General features: G+C 50.8%; 1 protein-coding gene across 1 annotated transcript in view; it reads left to right on the top strand.

Annotated features, from left to right (window-relative positions):
- The window catches only part of Vav2 (vav guanine nucleotide exchange factor 2), a 166,555-nt gene that overhangs the window by 31,818 nt on the left and 118,955 nt on the right, over window positions 1–15,782 (top strand). The window contains exon 2 of the mRNA XM_028757195.1: window positions 9,629–9,745. Within this exon, the coding sequence (XP_028613028.1) occupies window positions 9,629–9,745 (117 nt within the window). The remainder of the gene's footprint in view (window positions 1–9,628; window positions 9,746–15,782) is intronic.

Below are 15,782 nucleotides of genomic sequence, written 5' to 3' on the forward strand. Positions count from 1 at the left end.
TGGAAGATGGAGGTAGGAGAGCCAGAGGAGAGTGGGTCCAGTTTCACTCTGGGAACTGATTGAAAGGGAAGAGGTCAGGAAGTGGGGACGGAGGGCATGGTATGAGTTCCAGAGTTTGTGAGTGTCACTGCCTGCAGCATCCATGGCCTCTTATGAAGGAGTGGCGGGCCAATGAAGCCTCAGGAGGGTGGTCAGCGCCCAGACACTTTGGGGCAAGAACAGTGCCTCGAGAAGGGCCTGGAAGCATTGATTGTACAGGGTTAGCGTGGGGGGATCCCTTGTTTTGAACCACATTTTGGTTTCTTTTCTGGGTCATCTGGTCATCCCAAAGTATGAGGGAGGTGTGCAGGCTCAGCCTTTGGGGGAACTGTTGTCCTGTGCAACAGGGCTGTGGCTCATATGAGTCTTCACCCCTATAGTACACCAGTGATTTTGGTGTTTTTCTGGGAATCGAGCACACCCTGGCTTGCTCTGCCCCCTGCTCCCTGTGTTCTGAGTACCCCCTACTCCCCAGGGCTTTGATGCCCGAGTCATTTCTGCATCAGGTCAAGGGTACATTTGAGGGAAGGAGCTCAGCAGTGTTATGATGGGCCTGGCAAAATGCCCGACCCAGCCTGGCGATCATCTGGTGCTGTTTGTTGTTGGAGAAGGTAGAAATGCCACCTGGCATTTAAGCATTAATTCTGAATGACTCTGCAGCCTGGGAACCTTGGAAAATGGTAAAGGAGATACATTTTAGCTTGTCCATTCTGCTGCCCTGTTGGAGAAGTCAGCTATCTCTGGTGTTCTGCCTGCTCATGGTGGGTGGACTCCCTCCACTGAGGACATGCAGATTCTAATAGGGATAACGGTAGCAAGACTTAGCCCTGGCAGACCTGGGGTGCAAAGATAATATTGCTTCCTCTCAGTTCTCATAGGGTCATTAAGCCTTCCAGCCCTGTATGGGAGAAACTTGGCCATCCCCTGCCTGGAGGCCCCGGGCTCATCCGCAGCTGCTGGCACTTCATCTGGATGATGTGTGTGCAGCCGAGGAAGCATACAGGAAGTATTCGTGTTAAACCATCCAGACATAATCAAATCCCTATGCTCCTCAGATTACCCCCTCCCCGTCTTCTCCAGAGTGTGCTCACTGACAGCAGTGGATGGGTTGGCTGGAACTCTTCCCAGGGAGCCTGACATCACACCAGCTCGACTGTCTCGCCACCAGGGCCTAGTGGTGTCACGATGGTCCAGGGCACAGCCTGGGAAGTCTCAAGGTGCTGTGGGTGACCATAGGATAGTGTTGGGCAGCCCTGTTCCAGTTAGTTCCAGCCTGTTGGCTTCACCTTCTCATCTGAGGTCAAAGTGCAAAGGCTTTGTGTGTGTGTGTGTGTGTGTGTGTGTGTGTGTGTGTGTGTGTGATAAATGAGGCGGGTATCATGGTTCGTCCCCATCTCTACGTACCTAGCTGTTTTTAGCAGAGCTGTTTCAAGAATCAGGTTATTCCTGTAGTAGCAGTAGCAACAGCTCTGTCTCTCTGTCTGTCTACTCTTCTGATGCTAGGGTAGCTATATTCCCCTTTGTTGGGAAGATGCAAGACTGTCATGCCTGCAGTTGGAGGACATGGGCAGGGGCTTTGTGGACTTCCATCCATTTGTTTACCAGCTCCTGAGCCCCTGCAGTGGGCTGGGCATTACCCAGGATATTTGGGCCATAGAGAAAGCAAGTGGCCTTGGTGTGTGCCCTGGGGACTGTCTGGCCAGCTTGTCACCTAGATCACCTGTTTATCTGCTCCAGGAGCCCCAAACTTGATTCATTCCAGCAAACTAACCTATTAAATAGTAATGATGCCACTTTAAATGGCTTTGGGATGAGCATGGCATAAATAAAGCAAGACATTAATTCCTTTCCCATTTTTTATTGATCAAAGTCATCCCTAGCTGCCAGTCAGCTCTGATCGGCAGGACTCAAAGCCCCAGGGAGGCGCAGTGTCATGCCAGCCAGAAGCAGGGACGCTGGAAGCAGACCCGTCTTAGCTCCACTTGTTGGAATATTTTGTAAGGACTACCAGCGGCCACTGGTGTTCTTCCAAGTCTTTCTGCAGAGCAGGGTAGTTGCCTATGGAGATCCCCATTTCTCAGAGCCCTTAAGGCTTTGAAAGAGTGCTGTTCTGTGTGTGGGGAACTGTTGTGCTTCCCCTCCTGGGTGTGGCTTTCCCATTCCTCCTGGGCCTGTGATGTGTGAGGCTGGTCTCTGGCAGACCCTTGAGTGCACAAAGGAAACATGGGGAGTCAGCCTTAGGGGGACTGCTTGTGAGCAGAGACCCTGAATCTGCTGTCCCCAGAGTCTCTGCCTCGATGCTCTGCGTGGCTCTTCTGAAGGCAAGAATTGGTTAGAATCTGGTACAGGTGCCAGACTCACCATCACTAGGGTGGATGGTGGGTGGCAAGGGAGGTTCCTGGTCCATCCCAGGTGTGGCATAGTATTAGCCTTAGGTACAGCTCTCAAAGCCCCCGATAACAACACACCATGGCCAACAGGGCCCTTCTGTACCTCCTCAGAAGGTATCCTGTGTCAACAGTCGCTTATCCTCAACAAAGTGGTCCAATACTGTGGAGAGGACAGAATTTGTGTACATTTTACAGATTGGAAAACTGAGCCATGAGGAAGACAAGTGGCTATCAATTGGGAGCAGTCTTCCACCACACTGGTTAGTCTAGTCATTACCACCGGGCATACTATATAGGTCTATGCTAGAGTGTGGCTGAATATGGGGGGCTGGGCTTGGGAAAGGTGGGACCAGGAGGTAAAAGTGGGTGGTGAGAGCTCTGTTGGTGATGGTTCCCAGATGAGGAGGTGAAGATGTAGAGGAGTGAGTCCCCACCTCCTCAGCCAGTCAGCAACCCTGGAGCTTAGCTGGCACCTGGGAGGGAGCCTGGGTTCAGATCTCAAGTCCCTTCCCTTCTCATGTCTAAAGTTCCTGCATCTACAAATGGGTTTGAAAATGGAAGCCCCCTTGTCAGGATAGATTGCAGATGTATGAAGGCCACAGGACTCTGACTGTGAATGTCGTACACCTGCTAGTTGGTTACTATATGCAAAATGCTTTAAAGAATCTCACTGTACTTCCAGTACTGAGTTTGGGTCAGTATAGAGATGTAGGGCAATGGCTGGGCTTTTACTCTTAGTACCTCCATGGTACCTGCTGTAGACAGAATTTTCCTGAAAGGACTGGCTTCTTTAAAAACATCTTCTTGTCCTTCTGTCCTGAAACCTGCACAGGATTGTTTAACAGCACTAACAATCTGGCTTTGGAGATCAAATGTCGCAGATCTGCCCCAGCTGTGTGGGATCCTGGCTCGTGAGCTCGGACAGGCCAGGAGGGAGACTTGGAACCTGGGTTTCTTTATCGCTGTAGTGACTTGGGACTGCTATGGGCAGCTCAGTGGGGCTCTGGCGTAGTGCCTGGAGTTCTGGAAACCCTGTACAGTGGAGTCTTTGTGGGTGTTATGAGTCAGCCATGGAGACTCCCAGAGGTCAGACTTGGAAGGGCCTGGAGCTCTGGGCTGGACCCTTTTTTCAGAGATGTGGGGCTCCAGAGCCAGGAGCCAGGTCTGTGGTAGAGAGAAGATAGTCCTGGGCACCCTGCTATCCTTTCATGGGCTCCTAGGGCAGGTGGGCTGACTGGCAGAAATGTCATGGAGACCAGCCCTCCTGGAAAGCACAGAGCTACTCTCATTCTTAGTGAGGCAAGACTATGCTGCTGCTGTGGCTGCGATACCTGGCCCTGGGCTGCCCATGACCAGACTGCTCGAGCTGTTTGGTGTGTGGGATGGTCTGTGCACCAGGGTCCAGATCTTACAGGTGTGTGATGGCAAGAGCTTAGTGCAGAAACCTGATGTCTTTACTGCTGTGAACAGACACTATGACCTGCGGGGAATGAATGGCTCACCCATGAGCGTGGGTTCATTCTGTTGGGCTGAGTTGTGAGTCCCTGTACATCTTCTGTTCTTTGCAGATGCCTCAAGGTGGCACGCATGGCACTGGGTGGGCGATGCACTGTGAGAAGCCACCCGGGCCCTGCCCGGCATGGGGAGTTCTCATCAGTCTGAGGTTCCTGGGGGGGGGGCACACAGGGCTCTTGAGTGGGGATCCCCTGGGCCAGGAGATGGCCAGGGACCGACTGGCCTCAATTCTGTGGCTCCCAGATGCCGCTGGGAGGCCGTAGCAGAACAGAGATGAGGAACATACGGGCTGGCCCACAGCTGAGAGAAATGGGGGTGGGGGAAGAGAAGAAAGCTCTGGTGGTGCCCTGCAGAAAAGGGATGCTTTGGTTACTAGCTTGGCTCTGAACAGCTCAGCCAGCTTGCTTGAAGATGTGGACCTCCGCTGCAGAACATGATGGCAGGCCCCAAAATGACACGTGAAAGTCCGCGAATTTCCAAAGCTTTATTTTCTTTTTCTTTTTTTTTTTTTTAAGATTTATTTATTTTATTTATGAGTACACTGTAGCTGTCTTCAGACACACCACAAGAGGGCATCAAATCTCATTACAGATGGTTGTGAGCCACCATGTGGTTGCTGGGATTTGAACTCAGGACCTCTGGAAGAGCAGTCAGTGCTCTTAACCACTGAGCCATCTCTCCAGCCCCCAAAGCTTTATTTTCATGGCAGGATGTAGATGGTCTGGTGGTACCCCTGCGCCCCCCCCAGGGCAGCAGGCCTTTGGTTAAATACCGGTTGTAAAGAGGAGGGTCTGGGAAAGAATACATAATTGGTTACACTCTCTGATCTTTAGGTAACTCATTAATATGGAAATCTCTCTAGGGCCTGAGACCTGTAGTCACGCCCTCTACCTGTGCTGGGAGATGCAAACCTCTCTTAGGGAGGGGCTGTATTGCCCTAAGTGACTGAAAATCGTGGGTCAGTGGTGTGTCAGAAGCCTGGGGTCTGGGGTCATGGCTGGACACCTGCCGTTGCCCCATTGAGGTTCGAGGTTCCAGGCCTGTGCCCAGCCAGAAACCAAGTTGTCCTTTCATGGCCCCAGGCAGGCATGGCACAGGAGGAGCTGAGAGTTCTACATCTCCATCTGAAGGCAGCTAGCAGAATACTGACTTCCAGGCAGCTAGGATGAGGGTGTTAGAGCCCACACCTACAGTGACACACCTACTCCAACAAGGCCATACCTCTAAATAGTGCCAATCCTTTGGCCAGGCATATTTAAACCATGACACCTGAGATGACTCTTTGTCCCCAGTGGTCAGTACTGATCCCCCCCCCCCCCCCATGTTCAAGCTGCTTACTCCAGGCTGAGGGCCAGTGCTCTGACTTACTCCAGGCTGAGGGTCAGTGCTCTGATTTACTTCTGTCACTGTGGTAGAAGACCTCAACAGGAGCGGACTAGGGAGAAAACGTTGATTTCTCACCGTCTCTCTTGTGGGAAGTCAGGGCAACAGGGACTTGAGGCAGTTACTTCTGTCAAACTCAGTTAAGAGCAGAGAAATGTTAATGCTTATCTTACTTCTTAGCTTTCTCCATTCTTAGAGTCCAAGTCCCCAGACCAGTGGCTGGCACCCACAGTGGGTAGGCTCTTCTTATCTAACTAACTTAATCAAGACAGTTTCTCACAGGTATGTCCTTAGGTTAACTTGATCTAAACCACTGGTTCTCAACCTCCCTGGTGCTGACCCTTTAATACAGTTCCTCATTTTGTTGCTACTTCATAACTGTAGTTTTTGCTGCTGTTATGAACAATAACGTAAATATCTATGTTTTCTAATGCTCTTAGGCAGGTCCTTGTGACAGGATCGTTTGACTCTCTAATGGGTCACAACTAACAATTTGAGAACCGCTGATCTAGACAATCCCTTTGGAGATGGAGACTCCCTTCCCAGGTGATTTTCCGAGTGTGTCAAGTTAGCAGTTGAAACGAAGCATGACCTTAGCTAACTGTGTGGCCTTAGGAGGGTGAACTAACTCCCCTGGTCTGGTTCTATTTTATGTCCACGTCTCGGTGCTGAACATAGAGCATTCGTGTAGAATGTGCTTTGCAGGGCAGGCCTGACTGGCCCCTCATTCTGGAAGTGTTCAGAAGCCCTACAAAGGTGGTGGTCTCCACAGCCTTTCGACTGCCTCTCCCGATGGGTCTGTCTCTCCTTTGGACTGGGGAGGGCTGTTTTCCCATGGCCAGGTGGTTTCAAAGCCCCATGGAGAAGTGGCTGTTCTGAGACCATTTGGGCTGGGCCTGAAAACTCCCCTCCCTGCTGCTAGGCCTCCTGGCAGCTCACATGTGTGCTCCTTCCCCCAATCCTTGCCATAGCTGAATGACAGATGACAGATGACAGATGACTGAACAACACCCAGACTTCTTGTCCCGCTGAGCCTTGGGAGGCGTGTGGGTACCTGGGCTTAGAGCCTGTCCTGTTGCCAATGTGATTTCAGCCTGATTAGTTCCTCTAGGAGTTGCTGCTGATGTTTCCAGCTCAGTCTACTCTGGGACTCACCACCACCAAGGCCACACTAAGCAGGGTTGTTTGACCAAGGAGGGTCAAGGACAATAGGAGGTGCTGGCCTGTGCCCTCTAGTGTTTTAAACAAACACAGTGGCTTGCTGCTTGCCATCCCTTTAATAGCCTTATTACTCATGTGGACACTCACCAGAATTCCTCTGAGCTTGAGTGTTACCTCAGGACACCTTGAGGCCTCTGGCTGTCCTATGAAGGCCCCAAAGGCTAAGCCAGATGAGGAAGAAAATACTGCGCACCCCTGATGCAATAAGGATGGGCCTGCAACCAGGTGCTGTTGTGTGATTGCACTTCACTCGCCTATATTCTTTCACGATTGCGGCAGCCTCAGGGCCCCTCCCTCTCCCTCCGTCCCTCCCTCCGTCCCTCCCTCCGTCCTCCCTCCTTCTCTCCCTCACACACACACACACACACACACACACACACACGACCTCAGAACTGTCTAGAATCTGAGCCAGTCTCTGCAGTATAGGAGCGAGTGGCCTCAACTGGCAGCGTCGTGCCCTCCTGGTGTCTGGGAAGTCCTGGAAGAAGGGATCTGCGATGCACCAACAGTGGTTGCTGCCTCGCCTCCATGGGAAACCCCACTTCCACGAGAAACCCTGCCCCATGGGAAGCTCCGCCTCCATGGGCAACCCTGCCCCCATGGAAAGAGGAGAGTCTGACAGCTGCCATAGGCTTGTGGGCTTGCCCTTCCTAGCTAGGTATTCCACCAACCTCTACCCCTTTGGGCCTCGGTTTCCCTAATTGTATAGTGAGAGAGAGGGAATTAAGTGTGTTGTTGGTAGGCATGGACAACAGGTGACCCTGTGTCCCCGAGGAACCCTTTCATCTCAAGTGCCCTTCATTCTGAAGCAGATAATGGATGGGCTTGTTTGTGGCCCTTGATGCTATCATCAGCTTGTGTGCCAAAGTCCTTAGTCTATTTACTGACTTGGCTTTCTTCTGTGTAAGATAAGATAGCCCACAGGACTATGGCAGTGAACAAGGACATAGAGTGAGTAGATTATGGGGTGCCCTGCATAAAGGGCGGTAAGGTGGTGTGCATGTTGCTTCCTGGAAGATACTCACATCAGCCAGCCTCCAGGACCTTTGTTCCTGTCTGTGAAGCCAGCTTCTGCCTGGGTGGCTGTTTTCCAGGGGCAGGACTCTTGAAGGTTAGGCTGCCCAAGTGGTCACTGGTGGGAGTGGTGGTGGGGTGGGTGCAGGCTGAGGCTGGGCTGCTGGACAAGGGATACTGGACTGTGCTGTGCCCTGAAAAGAAGCCTGGCCTCACTGACCATGATTATGGTCAGGACCTGTGTAATTAACTCCAAAATGGGAGGCCAGGGAGGAATTAAAATAAATGCTTAGTGGAAATTAGAGAGTAGCCATGGGCAAAAATAGTTGAGCTAGGCTGCAAGCCCAGTGCTCCACGGGGCAGGAGAAGTAGGAGGTGGCACCGGGGTGCAGAGCCTCCCCCTCGCCCCAGTTTCCAGGCTGGTCTCTGTGCACTGTTGTTGTTTTCTGCCTAAGTGTGCATGTCTGCTGATTTGTGGCTTATAGTTGCAGAAGTCGTCGTCTTGCTGGTGGAGGCCAGAGACTGACTATGATGGTGTCCTGAGGGAGCCGCCCCAGGCCTGTCTTCAGCTGCTGCTGGCCGCTGGGGATGCAGCAGCCTCCATCACAGGGCCTTCTGCCTGTGGGTCACACTGTCTCCACGTCTGTCTTTTTGAGTCTTTTAATTGAGATATGTAAACATGTATCGTCTTGACCATTTCCTTTTATTCCTTCTTTCTTTGTTTTGAGACAGGGTCTTGCTAGGTAGCCCAGGCTAGCCTGGAACACATTGTCCTCTTGCCGCAGCCTCCTAGGTGCAGGAGTAGGCCACTATATCTACTCTATCTTCCCATTCCAAGCATCCAGCTTGGTGCTTTAAGCATTTATGGTATAGCAGTGTGTGTGCATGACCCATCCACCACCAGGGTGGCTTTTTCCCAGGCTGTTACCACTTACACAAACCCTTCTCCCCTAAATGCTTCCTGTGCTGAATCTAGACTCTAGGACCTTCACAGGAAGGGTACTTCAGAACCGTCAGGTTATAGAAGACGGAGATGAGGAGCATATTGTACCCATGGTACAGTATCAGTGGTCCCTATCAGTGGTTCTCAGTCATGCATGGCTTAAGTTAACATTGACGTGCTTGTTGGGTACATGTGTCTAGTGACACAGACTGTACGGGACAGAGTATATAAAGGACACTCCAGTTCTAGTTTTGTGGAAACTAAAGGGACGTGACAGCAATATTCCATGTGATGCTGGGTTGGACTCTCAGCCAGACTTCTTCCCTCCCCTCCCCTCTTTCCTCTTCCCTCCCTAGCCAGATTTCTCCCCTTTTCTGCTTCTCCCCTTCACTTCTCCCCTCCCCTCTCTTTTGCATCCTTTCCTTTTTGTTTATCATAAAGTCCATTCTGGTTGTCTTTTATGTAATGTGCAGATTGGGTGGCATCTGTGCTAATTTCTTGACTTGACTGTGCTGTGAACATGTACAGTGATGTCATTGTCCCAGGAAATGCATGCTCAGGTGTTTAGGGATAAAGCATATGGTGTGCACAGTTCATTCTAAATGTTGTTTAGAGGAAATGAGAGTGATATGGAGACAGACAGGTGCACACATGTGCACAGGTTTATATGAGTATGTGCTTATACATGTACAGAGAGAGAGAGAGAGAGAGAGAGAGAGAGAGAGAGAGACAGACAGACATGGAGAGAGGAAGATGGAGTGGTGAGGTGCTCTGTCGAGCCAGTGTGTTTCTTTGCTGCTGTGACTGTCAGCATTGGATATACCAGGGCAGGGCAGGGTGGGTGTTAGCTGGCTTTGATTTGGTATCCCACCCTCGGACCAATGTGAATGGAACATTCTGCACCCTGAGAGAGGCCAGAGGCTGCAGTGGTTCTGAGCTCCAGCCCACCTCCTCAGCCTGTAATGGGAATGTCGTCTGCTAAACTGCCTAATTCCTCTGCATGGGCACACCAAGGCAGGAGCTTGTGGCAGATGTGACTGATGTTTTCTGTGATGTTGTCCTCTTACTAATGCTTCTCTCTCTCTCTCTCTCTCTCTCTCTCTCTCTCTCTCTCTCTCTCTAGTTCCTGTGTCTGAAGAATATTCGAACCTTCCTCAAAGTCTGCCACGACAAATTTGGACTAAGGAACAGTGAGCTGTTTGACCCTTTCGACCTCTTTGATGTCCGAGACTTTGGGAAGGTGAGTGGGCTCTTGGTGTGGGCTTGACACACACTTGCACAGGCTGGCCATCTGCCAACTCTGTGTCACAGATGGGAACATGCTGAAGCCAGGTTTGTGTGGCAGGGTGGAACAGGAGGGTGGGTCCTCCTTCTTCGTCAAGGGGAACCACCCAAGCCTGATGGTAGGGGATGCCATGAATGCTGAGTGTGCGAGGCACCCCCTAGTGAGGGAGAGGAACCAGAGGCCAGGCAGATGCAGATGCAAAGACCCAGGAGGCTGAGTCTCATTGGTGGCTTCCTGATGAGCATGGGTATGGAATAACAGGGTTAGACACCACCAGAAATATTGATTACTCATTTTTTAATTTGCTCCCCACACCCTGTGTTTTTCTATGTAACAGCCTAGGTTAGTCTTGAACTCACAGAAATCTGCCTGCTTCTGCTTCCTGTAATACAGTCTCATGTAGCTCAGGTTAGCCTTGAACTTTGTATGTAGCTGAGGGTGACCTTGAATTTTGATCTTCCTGCCCTCATCTTCTGGGTGCTGGGGGTTACAGTGTATATAATGTTGGTTTTGCAGTGGTAGGGATCAAACTCAGGGCTTTATTCATGTTAGCTAAAGCTTCCTATTAATTCCTTGTAGGTGGGATCATAAACACAGACCTTAGCTTGTCTTCTAAAGCCCCCATGCTGCCTGCCCCTCCCCCACAGCTTGTTGTAGCCTCTGAGCTAGCTGCTTCAGCCTGCTGCTGAGAGGAGGCAGAGACAGGCATTGCCTGACTTCCCTGAGGACCATCCTCAGACTGCGTATTTGAGGAAATGGCCCATGAGTCCAGGATGTGAACAGGAGAGCAAACTTTTCAGATATAAATGCTGAGCAGTCTGTTCCTCAAGGGGCTCCTCTGTGAAGTGGGGTTCAAAACCAGTTTAGTGCTCAGGACTGGGCTTCTGGGAGGCACTGCCCTCATCTGTCCCCGTGAGTCTCCTTTGAGAGTCTGTTTCTATGTGGGACCAGTTTTTAGAGGTTTCTTTTGGCTATAAAAACATACAAAGGCTTCTTCAGCTCTGACTTGTGGAGAGACTAGGCCTGTAGCTGTCAGCAGAACTTGGTACCATGCAAGTGATGCAGGTTTGTCAGGCATGAGAGATGCAAGAGTGAAGGGGTCATGAAGGCTTGCACCAAGGTTCCAGAAATATGCCAAGGCCAGGTAATATAGAGTAAGGTCTCTGTGATGCCCAGAGGTCCCTGCATTCCTGGTGTGTGTGCACCAGAATGCAGGTGCAGGGAGGTTTATGCAGTATCATGTACATACAGAGTTGTGCTCCCTTCTGTTTGGACGGTGCCTTGGTGGTATCCTGTTCTGTGAGTGGCTTCTCAGTCTGATAGGTCTGTTTGGGATTTTTTTCCTGGTTTTATTCCTGGAAGTAGTTGAGATGAGTTTGCACAGCATTCTGGGTAGGAGGGGCTGACGGCCTAGATTCTGGAGAGTACTGAAACACATGCACACACTCATTCATGCACGCACCAGGCATTGAGTAACTGTATAGCGAACGATACTTGAAAACTGGAACACACACACACACACAACACACACACACACACACATGCACACACACACACCCCAGGAATAACCATATAGAGAAAAAGATGGGAAAACTCCAACCAAACCCACACTTTGTTCAGCAGTTCAACCTTGGAGTACTCAGTGTATAATATCATGTAATTTCATTTTGATTTTTAATTTGCTGTGGTGGAATGCATGATGTAAGGCACATAAATCTGGCTTAAGCTTCCATCACTTGATCAGCCCACTGTGTGGTCAGGCTGTTTATAAAGAAGAGTCCCTTGTCATTGTCAGCAGTTTTGATGAGGCAGCTCTGTCCCTGCAGTGAGTACACTGTGCCTGCTGCATGTGGGGGCTTTACCAGGGCCTTTTTATTCACCTTGGCCTCTGGTCTTGTCTCCCTGGGACAGTCCCAGCATATGCTTATGGGAAATGGGAGTGGATGCTGGACTTGGACCTTGAATCATAGGGTGAAGTGTTGGGGGTGGAGGTGGTCCTACTGTGGAGACCCTGTAGCCTAGCTGAGGGGTAGGGTCCAGCCTCATGCTCTGCCCCACGGGAGCTCATAGGACCACCAGCCTGCCTGTTGCTGCTTCAGACCCTTTCCGTTCTTGAGGGTGGGCTGGAGGGACTGGGCTTTTCTGTACCCCTGCTGTGTGATTGGACACCTAACCCAGTGCCCCCAGAGAGAGAGAGAGAGAGAGAGAGAGAGAGAGAGAGAGAGAGAGAGAGAGAGAGAGAGAGAGAGAAGAAGGGAGAGAGAGAAAGAGGAAGGAGGAAGGAGGAAGGAGGAGGAGGGAGGGAGGGAGAGTGTGTGTGTTGGGGGGGAGATGGGAGTGGAAGTGCCCAGTAGGCTGGCAGGCCATTGTAGTGTCCCCTCATGCTGAGTTGATCCTATTAGCATTGTCACTGACTACCAGTGATGGTAGGACCCAATCCAGAATGTCACAGGGAGGTGCCAGCCTCTCCCTGGGTACATCTTTCAGTTATTTTGTTTGCAAAGACACAGCTTTTGTATCCTTTGAGGATAAAGCCTTGTAGCTAAGCAGGAACTCTGGAACCAGCAGGCTGGGTATGTCTTTGCTCTGTCAGCAGCAGGCTACAACCTTGCAGATTCTCCAAGTCCCATTTGCAGATAGTGGCAGTAGTGGGTGGGGGACTTTGCTCTAAAAGTTTGTCCAGAAGGGTGTGCATCTAATACCTGCTCTGCCCCTGCAGCTGCCTGTGATCCTGAGGCTGTGGCTCTACATCTGAGCTGGCCCACGGAGGCAGCCTATGTGGTTTTCATGGTCAGTGCTGGTGCTATGCTGTGTGCTGGGTGCTCATTCTGTGAGTGCAGATGACCGGGTCTCCACTTGTCAGCCTTGTGGCTCAACTTGACATCAGGCTCACTCATCAGCTTCTCTGAGTTAGACAAGTTCCCGTGCATAGCCCTCCTTCCCTCTTATAGGGACAACCTGTGGTTAGCACAAGGCTAGACCTGGGACTGGAGGAGGTTTAAGTGCTAGGGCTGAGTATCAACATGGGAGCAAGTCTGTATGTTAAACATCATCTGGGTGCCCAAACTAGGTACTGTCAGAGGTGGGGCTGGCCTGGTTGTGTTTCCTCGAAGGTCCTCATGTGCAGTGGAGGCTGGGAGGCCCACCGCCCCCTGGTTCTCTTCTGTTTTCCTGGCTTGGAGTACCTGGGGAGGGAGATTCTCTGAGACTGTAGAGCAGTGGTTCTCAACCTTTCTTTTTTTTTTTTTTTTTTAAATTTTATTTTATTTATGAGTACACTGTAGCTGTCTTCAGACACATCAGAAGAGGGCATCCAATCTCATTACGGATGGTTGTGAGCCACCATGTGGTTTCTGGGATTTGAACTCAGGACCTCTGGAAGAGCAGTCAGTGCTCTTAACCGCTGAGCCATCTCTCCAGCCCCGTTCTCAACCTTTCTGATGCTGCAACCCTTTCACAGTTCCTCATGTTGTGGTGATCCCAGCCATAAAACTGTCTTTGAAGTAGAAACTTCATAACTGGAATCTTGCTACTGTTATGAATTGCAATGTAAATATTTTTGGAGATGGAGATTTGCCAAAGGGGTTGTGGCCCATGGGTTGAGAACCACTGCCCTACAGGGTTGGGGAAACCGTGATCCTGTGAAGACTACCTGATGTCTCCTGCATCTGTCTTTGTGGGCTTTTTCTCCTTCAGGTCTGTGGGAGTCAGGCTCGCCATGGTGAGAGAGCAGAGCTTTTAGCTCACCTAGGAGAGGCCTGGCTCTTGATAGTCTTTGAACCTTTGGGAAGGAAGATCAGGGCTGGCTCTTCAGGCATTACTTGAAGAACTCAGCAAGGAGATGAATCCTTAGTGTCTTGTTTTTTAGTGTTAAGCGTTTTCTTCCTGTTCTTGGTTCTTCACCCGACTGGTTCCAGCAAGAACAGGGATCCAGAAGTTAGTACCGGAAGTGGCTCTTTGGCTGCCGTCCCTGGTGTTTTTCCAGAAAGTTACATTAAAGTTAATAGGTTTTAGTTCAGATAAGTTCTGTCTGGGAGATTGTCAGGAGTGGTTGTGCTGCACAGAACACAGAAAGAAGCCAGGCTCTGGCTGCTGGGCTCTGGCCTGGCAGCAAGGTGTCTGCCTACATAGTGATGTAATCTGCTGGCCTTGTCCCTCCCATCATCTGTCCAGTTGTGGAGGCCCAGGGTGGGAGGGACTGTGGTCACCCCATAGCTTCTTCCTGGGAGTTTGGAACCTAAAACCCCTTTGGAAGTGTGGGGGGGACCCTGGAGAGTATTCTGTTTGCTTTCCTCTGAGATTTCAGCTCCTAGAAATGACAGACATCAGGATAGTAGTTGCCTCTGCCCTGTGATGTGTACACTGCCTCTCTGTCAGTCCTCTGTGCTGTATGTCTTTGTTTTCACATGTTGTGGAACAGGAAGTCGAGGCTCCTAGAGAGTGGCCAGCTTCCTGCTCAGGGTCAATGGCTGCTTTTGGATTCCCATTCCTTTCAACATGGCTCTGGGAGGTCCACTGCCTCCTGAGCTATGATGTTTCCCTAAGCCTCACTTCCACATCTGTGCAGAGACTGCTGTGCCCTCTTCTCCTGTGTGGAGGAGGCACATTGAGAGGCCTGCATTGTGGAGAGCTGTGGGCAGTGTTGGAGCAGGGAACAGGGAGGGCTGACACTGCTGAGCATATTAACCTGCCTTTTAGGGTGAGGTGAAGGTCACCGTTTCAAAAGGTAAAGTGTATCCTTTGAAGGGTCAGAAAACAGAAGTATGGAAGAAGGCAGGAGGGAGAGACAGAGAAGGGGAAGATAGTAGGATGGTCTCTGTTAGGTCTCAAACTCAAATGGACAAGTGGCTAACTGGGGTACTACTTAACATATTAAAACAGATTCTGGCCACCAGTCTCTTCCTACTCACAAGCTGCTGTTACAGCATCATCCTGATGGCATACTCTGCCCGCTTGCACTGTACTGTAACCCTCTTCAGCACTACCTGCCTTCTTCCAGCTTCTCTTTCCCATATAACTCAGCCATTTTGTCTACATGTCTTCTTGGTTCCCAGGTGCTCTCTCTGCTCCCCCTCTCTCCTCCTCACCCCCAGAGTCCAGTTTAGTCTGGACCTTTCCCAGATGTGCTCTCCCTCATAACCATACCTGGGAACAGTCACATGCTTCATCCAGTGCCGAAATCCAGGAAGTGGCATGTATGAGTCCCTTTCCCAGGGACTTGGCCTCTCAGAACCAAGCGGCTGATCTGACTCTCCTAAGGTATTGTGTGGATTATTTGTTTCTGCTGCTTCCTGTCACCTGCCAAATTTGATTCCAAATTCTAGAGCCCACCTCTTCAGCAGCCTCTTCCCTCCACCAGCTCTTTTCTCCTCATGTACTCTATGTCTCTCTGGCTCCTGCAGCCCACCACACCTCCTGGGCACAAGGATCTCTCATTCTCTCCAGTTTACTACAACCTCCTGGGGTGCCTGTCTGGCCGTCTCTCTGGCCTGCTGTGCCCATGTGGGTATCTCTACTAAAGACACTGTATCAACCCTTTCCCCACAGCCTCTCCCCGTCCACCTCTTCAGCTGCTCTCTTTTCTCCTCCTCTACCCCTGAGCTGCCTGCTTTGTCTGCTATTATAAGAGAAGCCATGCCAATGTGCCAGACACTCCTTTGACACTACTGGGTTCCTATCACATGTTAAGGGATACCTCTCTTCTGTGAGTGGGACAGTTCTCTTGGGGATGCCCTGGATTGGCGTTCTTGTCACCATGACACTTACTTCTTCTGCTCTCTTTGTTCTCAGCTCCTTCCTAGAACTTCCTCTCTTCCCACAGGAGCTGTGGGCCCAGCTTTGCTAAGCCCTTCTGTCTTTTAGTTTCTTTCTTGAAGTCTGGTAGCTTCCTTGCATCCTCTTGTGACAGCTGACAGGGAGCCCCTTTTCTCCTATGCATCACTGGAAAGTGCAACACACACACACACACACACACACACACACACACACACAC

Source organism: Grammomys surdaster, unplaced genomic scaffold (genome assembly GCF_004785775.1).
Source record: "Grammomys surdaster isolate TR1022 unplaced genomic scaffold, NIH_TR_1.0 126133, whole genome shotgun sequence".
Classification (NCBI taxonomy): Eukaryota; Metazoa; Chordata; class Mammalia; order Rodentia; family Muridae; genus Grammomys; species Grammomys surdaster.